Consider the following 8916-nt stretch of genomic DNA (forward strand, 5'->3'; position numbering starts at 1 on the left):
ACAGCTCTCAGTTACCATCAATTCTGTGTTCAGGTTTGTCTTTCATCTATGGAAGCTTCCTACAAACTTAATTCTTATATGAAATAGACAATTTGGTTTTCCTGGTGTGCTTGAGCATGAGCAAGGCATGGACATGGGATGTAGGTGCTTATCTCCAAGTGGAATTCCGTTTCTCTCACCATTTAGGTAAAAAGTTATTTCAGATGAATGTAAAACACCACTTACAATGAATAGGAAGAGGTCCTGATGTGCCCAAAATGTCCCTAACCCTGGGTGGTCTCAGCACAGTTCATCATCTTCCATTATGAATTATATCGTCTACAACTTTTTACTTTAAATGAAATCTTGATATTCAAAGGTGCAGCTGGAGATCTTGATTCCCACCAGCTTCTTCTCTTTGAAAGGCACAAACAAATGCCATGAATCTTCTGAAACCTTTTCTCTGACTCTTTTTCAGCAAGCAAATGTAAAACTACACTTCCTCTTCCCTCCCACCCCAGCAGCTTTAATAAAGAGCTCACAGGTAAGAGTGAGGAATTTTATTGGAGCTGACGGGCAAGGTCAAGAATCTTGCAAGAAGAAGACATCTTTATCAGTTACAAAAGTTATAACTGAGCAAAGCTGATTGGTGTTTCCTGTGAGGGAAAGAGGCCTGGGATAATTGAGGGTAATTTCTTCCTACAGGCTGCTAACTATGAAATGAATTGAAGTTTGAGGTTCTTCTCCTTTTAGTTTCCTTCAAGGAAGGAAGATGTGATTCTGGGGATCTATATCTCATTAAAAACTGTAATTGAGTTTTGTGCAGGAAGTGTGGAAGAATCTACATCAAATCATGGGTTTTATTGGGAAAAATCCCTTTGTTTTAGTGCCTGTCCTGGTTTCAGCAGTAGCAGTCATTTTTCTCCTTCTTGGTAGCTGGTGCAGTGCAGTGTTTTGACTTTCAGCTCGGGAACAGAGCTGATAACAAGGATGTTTTGGTTTGGCCAAGGACTTTGTGAGCCTCATGCTCTGCCAGGGAGGAGGGGAAGCCAGGAGGAAGCAGAGACAGGACACCTGACCCAAACTGACCAAAGAGGTATTCCATACCACAGCACGTCATGCCCGGGAGGTAACTGGGAGTTAGCCGGAAGGGCTGGGAGACAGCAGGGTTGGAGGAGGTATCGGTCAGAGCTTGGTCGGGCTGGGGGGGCGAGTTATCGGTCGTTGGTGGTAGCAGTAGTGATTTGTGTTATACCTTAGTTACTAAACTGTTCTTATCTCAACCCGTGGGACTTGCATTCTTTTCGATTCTCCTCTCCGTCCCTCCGAGAGCAAGGGGAGGGCAAGAAAAAGGGGGGAAGTGAGCGAACGAATTACCTGACTGGGTTTAAACCACGACAGTGCCCCATAGGCTTTCTCACTTGAGATGAACTGTTCATGTCCTGGATGACAGAAATCTTCTGTGTTGCCAGCAGCTGAAAAACCTCCTCCTGCATTTCATCAGAGACCCCATCACCTCCCTGTTCCTCAGGCTGTAGATGAAGGGGTTGAGCATGGGGATGAGCACAGCATAGAAGATGGAGGCCACCTTATCCAGGCTCCTGTGGCTAGATGGAGGTTGTAGGTGCATGAAGAATCCTGTCCCAAAGTACATGGAAACAGCCATCAAATGGGAGGCACAGGTGTGGAAGGCTCTGGCCCTGCTCTGTGCTGAGCACATCCTCAGCACGGTGCGCAGGATAGACACGTAGGAGAGAAAAATGACCACACTTGCAAACACCGCATTGATGGTGACGAAGGCAAAGATGACCATCTCACTGCTGCGTGTGTCAGAGCACACGAGCTTTAGGACAGTGACTACGTCGCAAAAAAAGTGGTCGATGCGGTTAGGACCGCAGAAGGAACCTCCAAACGTACACCACGTGCAGACGATGGCACTGAGGAAGGCAAATAGGTAGGATGATGCTACCAGCTGCCAGCAGACATGGCTGGAGATGGTGGTCACATAAAGCAGGGGCTGGCAGATAGCAACGTGCCGGTCATAGGCCATCATGGCCAGGAGGTGACACTCAATACTAGCAAAGACAGCAAAGGTGAGGAACTGCATCATGCAGGCAGTGAAAGAAATGGTTTTGTCCTCTGATAACAGGTCTGCCAGCATCCTGGGAGAGATGACTGTGGAATAGCAGATGTCAGTGAAGGCAAAATGGGTGAGGAAGAAGTACATGGGGGTGTGGAGGCTGGGAGACACCCGAACCAAGATGATAATGCCAAAGTTCCCCACCTGAGTGACAATGTAAATCAATAGAAACAAGACAAAAAGAGGAGTCTGTGCATATGGGCTGTCTGTAATTCCCAACAGGATGAATTTAGTCTGCGTGTGATTTCCTGTCATGACCAGGTGTTACCTGTTGAGGCAAAAGGAAGAGAAACATCAAACTGATCAAAAATGGAGATTCAGATTTGGACCATACTAATTCTAATCAGTGACCATTTAAAACATTACATTTTAGTATATTCTACTACATTTTTTCACCCAAATTTTATATGCTTTGTGGTTTTAAGTTGCGATATTTCAAAAGAACAAAGAGCACATTGAAGCAACAAACGTCATTTTTCAGTTTTCTATGCCGGGACACTCAAAACTATGGGTTTATTCACGGATGTGTGTTTTTCAGATCTTAGAAAAGAATCACATATGCTATCACTTTAAGTTCAGAGGCAATTTGTGTCAGAGGACACCTCAGAGGAAGCTCATATGAGTGAATGTAAACCTGAAGCAAGAGAAAGTCACATTCCCAGTGAAATCCCAGCTTACACATGCATGACCTCCAGACATTTTCCCCTGGCTTATAGTTATCATTCTAGTCACCAAATCACATTTATCAAATCATTTGAGATCATTTGCAGCAGATAACATTCACATGGATAAATACATGATTTATGACTTTCTGAGCTGCAGCACGCTGAAAGATCCTAAACCCATGGGCATTAAGTTCCTTGCTTTATAAAGGAGTTGATCTTATAACAGGCCGATTCCCAAGACCCATTTGTTAGTGACAATATACTGCTGACAATCTGCAATGTTGCATTTCTTTATAACAGAATAAGATTCATCCTCATTTAACTCTTGAATAAATCAGTGCATCTTGCTTTAGTAGCCTGTGTAAAAGAAACACAACCTGCATCAGACATTGCTCCCTCTTATTATAAAAAGAACCCACACTGGTAAGGCTGTTTTCTGACACAGATTTCCCAAAGAGGACACTAGAACACGACGAAGCAAGCTCACTGCCTCAATGCAGGTGAGGCTCTGCTTTGTGTTGGTGTTACCTCCTGTGCCTTCCCTTTGTCACAGAGTGATGGGAGCCAAGGGAGGCTTAGTCTCCTCTTGATTTTCTTCCAAGAACAGTGTGATTTTGGGGGTCTGTTTCTCATTCAATAATGTCATTGACTTTTGTGCAGGAACTGTGGAAGAATCTACATGAAATCATGGGGAGTATTGGAAAAAAATCTTTTAGTGTACCATAGGCTTTCTCAGTTGACACGAACTGTGCCTGTGCTAGATGATAGAACTTTCTTATGTTGCCAGTGGTTGAAGAGCCTGCTCCTGCACTTCACCAAAGCCCCCTTCACCTCCCTGTTCCTCAGGCTGTAGATGAATGGGTTAAGCATGGGGGTGATGACAGTATAGAAGATGGAGGCCACCTTATCCAGGCTCCTGTGGCTAGATGGAGGTTGTAGGTACATGAAGAATCCTGTCCCAAAGTACATAGAAACAGCCATCAAATGGGAGGCACAGGTGTGGAAGGCTCTGGCCCTGCTCTGTGCTGAGCACACCCTCAGCACGTTGCAAATGATAGAGATGTAGGAGAGCAAAATGATCATGCTTGTGCCCACCCCATTGATGGTGATGAAAGCAAAGATGACCATCTCGCTGCTGTGGGTGTTAGAGCACATGAGCTTCAGCACAGGAACTTCATCACAGAAGAAGTGGTTGATGCGGTTGGGACCACAGAAGGAACCTCCAAACACACACCATGTTTAGATGATGGCACTGAGGAAGGTGAATAGGTAGGATGATGCTACCAGCTGCTAGCAGATGCATCTGGAGATGATGGTCACATAACGCAGGGGCTGGCAGATAGCAACGTGCCGGTCGTAGGCCATCATAGCCAGGAGATGACACTCAATAGTAGCAAAGAAAGCAAAGGTGAGGAACTGCATCATGCAGCCAGTGAAAGAAATGGTTTTGTCCTCTGATAACAGGTCTGCCAGCATCCTGGGGGAGATGACTGTGGAATAGCAGATGTCAGTGAAGGCAAAATGGGCGAGGAAGAAGTACATGGGGGTGTGGAGGCTGGGAGACACCGGAACCAAGACGGTGATCCCAACATTCCCCACCTGAGTGACAATGTAAATCAATAGAAACAAGACAAAAAGTGGAGCCTGGGCACATGGGCTGTCTGTAATTCCCAACAGGATGAATTTAATCTGGGTGTGATTTCCTCCCATGACCAGGTGTCCCTGCTGAGGCAAAAGGAAGAGAAACATCAAACTGATCAAAAATGGACATTCAAATCTGGACCACATCTATCTCCAATCAATGACCACTATACCTGCCACAAATTAGATTATTCAAATATATTTTTCTAATGAAAATTATATGTATATAGTATGTTTTTCACATGAGGTAATCAGAAAAGAACAGGTAGTTTATTGAAGTAGTAAATGGCATTTTTATTGTTCTATGCTGGGACAACTAACACTGGCTTTAGTCAAGCAGGTGTGTCTTCAGGTTTGAGCAAGGAATCAGATCTTTAATCACTTTCAGTTTGAAGGAAATCTGTGTCAGAAGACACCTCAGAGGATCCTCATAGGATTGCACGTAAACGTGAAGCAAGAGAATTTCTCAGTCCCATGAAAGCCCAGCTTACACATGTATGACCTCCAGACATTTTCCTTTGGCTTTTGATTATCATTCCTGTCACCAAATCACATTTAAAAAACTATTTGAGATCATTAACAACAAATAACATTGACTTTGTTAAACTCATGATTTATACCTTCCTGAGCTCCAGCAGGATAAAGCATCCTAAACCTATGGGCATTCAGTTTCTTGCTTTAAAAATGAGTTGCTGTTATAACAAGCTGATTCTAAAGGCTGATTTGTTAGTGACTATATTCTGATGACAATATGAACTGTTGCATTTCTGTATAACAGAATAAGATTCATCCTCATTTAACTCTTGAATAAATCAATGTATCTGGCTTAAGCTGCCTATGGAAAAGAAATGCAACCTGCATCAAACATTACTCCATATTATTATAAAGAAAACCCACATTGGTAAGGCTGTTTTCTGACACAGCTTTACCACAGATTACATGAGGACATGCAGAAAAAGCCCACTGCCTAAGTGCAGGTGAGGCTCTGCTTTGTGTTGGTGTTACCTCCTATGCCACAGAAAACACATGGACTCAGTCAGAGATCAATATAATCAGACAAAAAGCCGTTTACTACAAAGCCTTAACCCCTTAAATACTATTTCTTACATGCACTTACAGTGATTTGGCATATTATGATTGGATACATGTCTTGATTTGGCATATTATGATTGGATACATGTCCTGAAGACCCTTTGCAACTAGCATATAATTGGTTAAGCACAGGTGTGGGAACTTGACCTCCAAAGCTTGCCAACAGTGCACAGTTCTCATTACCTCAGTGAATTCCAGCTTCTTCTTATCTTGCTTGTTCAGGCTTCCTCGGGCCTCTCATGGCCTTGCTGCATCTTTCAGGATTATTCAGAGTTTATGTACCAATTATCCATTCTCCCATGAGAACACTGCCTCCACACTCCTGTGACTTCCTTCTGCCACCGAGTGATGGGAGCCAAGGATTTATCCCCAACGCAGCAGAGAACATCTACATGTCAGCATCACTTCTGTTAAGCACCTGATGTGAAGAGACGTGAGCTCCTGCCAGACTCCAAGAGCCCAGCTTGTGGTGCTGGGGCTGTAAATACAGTTGCCTGTGCTCTCCTGGGAGGAAGCCTCCAGGGCTGCTCATGCTTTACCAGAGGAAAACAAAGAGAAGGAAAAGCAAAGGGTGTGAAATCACCTCTGAAGGCATTGTGGTGCTTGGGCATCTGAGAGACATGGAGTGGGTGAGCCGTGCCTGAGAACAGCTGCACAGCAGCAGTGATGACAGGCTTACATGATGCTTCTGACATACTTGTGGGGAAAGCAACGGTTTTTGTTTGTCTTTGGCAACAGAATGAGAATGGGTTTAGAGACATTTCCAGTCTTGCAGAGGGTCCTCAAATGGGACATGAAGCACATGTGACTCCATCTCTGGAGCTGCTGCTGTCCATCTGTGGACACTTGAGAGCCCAGTTTTCCATCCCCAGTGTGGTTATCCACATTCGGATTCAGAGCAGCCCTGCGGAGAAGGACTTGGGGGGTTTGGTTGATGAGAAAATGAACATGAGCTGGCTTCAGTGTGCGCTTGCAGCCCAGAAAGCAACCGTATCCTGGGCCGCATCCAAAGCAGCGTGACCAGCAGGGCAAAGGAGGTGATCCTGCCCCTCTGCTCTGCTCTGGTGAGACCTCACCTGGAGCATTGTGTGCAGTTCTGGTGTCCTCAACATAAAAAGGACATGGAACTGTTGGAACAAGTCCAGAGGAGGCCACGAGGATGATCAGGGACTGGAGCACCTCCTGTATGAAGACAGGCTGAGGAAGTTGGGGCTGTTCAGCCTGGAGAAGAGAAGGCTGCGTGGAGACCTCATAGCAGCCTTCCAGTATCTGAAGGGGGGCTATAGGGATGCTGGGGAGGGACTCTTCATTAGGGACTGCAGTGACAGGACAAGGGGTAACGGGTTAAAAGTTAAACAGGGGAAGTTTAGATTGGATATAAGGAGGAAATTCTTTCCTGTGAGGGTGGTGAGGCACTGGAATGTGTTTCCCAGGGAGGTTGTGAATGCTCCATCCCCAGCAGTGTTCAAGACCAGGCTCAACGAGGCCTTGGGTGATACGGTTTAGTGTGAGGTGTCCCTGCCCATGGCAGGGGGGTTGGAACTGGATGATCTTAAGGTCCTTTCCAACCCTAACTATTCTATGATTCTATGATGATAAGTTCAGAGGAGGGCCATGTGGATGATCAGGGGACCGGAGCACCTCCTGTATGAAGACAGGCTGAGGAAGTTGGGGCTGTTCAGCCTGGAGAAGAGGAGTCTGCGTGGAGACCTCATAGCAGCCTTCCAGTATCTGAAGGGGGGCTATAGGGATGCTGGGGAGGGACTCTTCACTGGGGACTGTAGTGACAGGACAAGGGGTAACGGGTTAAAAGTTAAACAGGGGAAGTTTAGATTGGGTGTAAGGAGGAAGTTCTTTACTGTAAGGGTGGTGAAGCACTGGAATGGGTTGTCCAAGGAACTTATGAAAGCTCCATCCCTGGTGGTGTTCAAGGACAGAGCCTTGGTTGGCATGGTTTAGTGTGAGGTGTCCCTGCCCACGGCAGAGGAATTGGAACTTGATGATCTTAAGGTCCTTTCCAAACCTAACTATTCTATGATTCTATGAATTGCCTGGCTGTCCAACACCTGAGCTGGTGACTCTGGGCTTCCACTGTATTCAAGGGTGAGAAATGTGCATTTTCAAACATTTACAAATTGTTCCAGGGTAAACTAATTGGCCTTTATTCACCTGAGAAGGCTCAGTTGCTGCTCCATCCCCACCCTCTGCAAATTTGCCCTCCATCTCTATTTAAGCTTAGCCCAGGGAGCTTGACCTTTACTAGAGCATTATGGTTTCCAGTTTAGCAGGCATTGTGCACACCTATGGAATCTTTTCATGGTGACCTAGGCTTTGCTAATGGATCTCCCTAGCCATTGCTGAACCTGATCCTGAGCAGGTTGTTGACTACTTCTGTATTGACCTGTTTTGTTCTTGGACCTGCCTCATCATCACCAGCTTTCCTGATGCTCTGCAGTCTTGGCTGAACTTGGCCCAGGTCTCTGTTCCTGCCATATTTCTGTAGTTCAGGTACTGCGGGATGGTCTCTGCAAAGGTGTCCCCTTTGTCTTTGTTTAAAGAGATGAATGAGACCAACCCTGTGGCAGTCCCCAGGCTCCTGCAGAGTAGAACCCATCATCCTTTGCACCCAACAGTGCTCATTGCTCTGACTGTCGTCTCCATCCAGACTATGTCCCTGCATGGGCAAAATAGGAGACAGTGTTCTTAGTGAGGGAAATAGAGTAATGAATTGAACGTTATAGACAAGTGTCATTCTCTTGACAAGAAGTCACTCTCATAGTGCCTTCTCCTTTAGACTTTGATCGAGAGGAAATCTGGTATGTATTTGGTGTGGGCATTTTGTGTCACAGCCAGGAGTTTCTGCATTATGTAGACCCTTTCTCTGCAAAGATTGAAGGAGAATCATGCAATGACACTCTCTGTATAAAATATATTCCCAAAACCTCAGGACTCTTTCTTGTATTGCTGGAATTCACAGTTCTGTTTTTCTTGCACATTAGACTGAGATTCCTTTTGGACAGTCACAAAGTTGCATACAAGACTATGGCAATCCAGAGCTCTCTTAGGACCATAGCATCAAGTCTGGGTAAATGTTTGAGCAGTTCAATTATCTCTGCTTTGGAAACTTTATTAAAGCCAAGAGGAAATAAGGACACCAGAGTGGGATAATTCATCAAGCAGTGATGAGCCCAGCACATGACACTTCTCTTCTAGGCTCCCTTTCCCAGAAAAGCTTGGATCAGATGATCCTTTCTGGCCCAACCTGGGGATTTTTGACTCTAAGATTCCATACCTATAGTCTAAGCAGAAATATCCAATAAAATAGAAGGAAGAAAACAAGGTGTGGTGAGGTTTTTAAATGAAGCTCTCTGATATCAAAGGTCTCTGTCCTGCCAAGCT

At 45.2% G+C, this 8916-nt stretch overlaps 2 protein-coding genes across 2 annotated transcripts; both read right to left on the reverse strand.

The window, feature by feature from the left end:
* Nucleotides 1-1390: 1390 nt before the first annotated feature.
* On the reverse strand, nucleotides 1391-2446 carry LOC134167328 (olfactory receptor 8U9-like). Its single transcript, XM_062625875.1, has one exon. The coding sequence runs from the start codon at nucleotides 2372-2374 to the stop codon at nucleotides 1415-1417; it is 960 nt and encodes a 319-aa protein (XP_062481859.1). The 5' UTR covers nucleotides 2375-2446; the 3' UTR covers nucleotides 1391-1414.
* A 1070-nt stretch (nucleotides 2447-3516) lies between these two features.
* On the reverse strand, nucleotides 3517-4494 carry LOC134167327 (olfactory receptor 8U3-like). Its single transcript, XM_062625874.1, is given in 1 exon segment — nucleotides 3517-4494. A coding segment is annotated over 1 exon segment (978 nt).
* Nucleotides 4495-8916: the final 4422 nt, after the last annotated feature.

Source organism: Pezoporus occidentalis, unplaced genomic scaffold (assembly GCF_034315485.1).
Source record: "Pezoporus occidentalis ecotype Australia unplaced genomic scaffold, CSIRO_AGI_Poc_V1 ctg2834, whole genome shotgun sequence".
NCBI lineage: Eukaryota > Metazoa > Chordata > Aves > Psittaciformes > Psittacidae > Pezoporus > Pezoporus occidentalis.

Excerpts from the sequence above, each read along its gene's own strand:
- LOC134167328 (XM_062625875.1), bottom strand. The coding sequence starts at position 2,374 with ATGACAGGAAATCACACGCAGACTAAATTCATCCTGTTGGGAATTACA.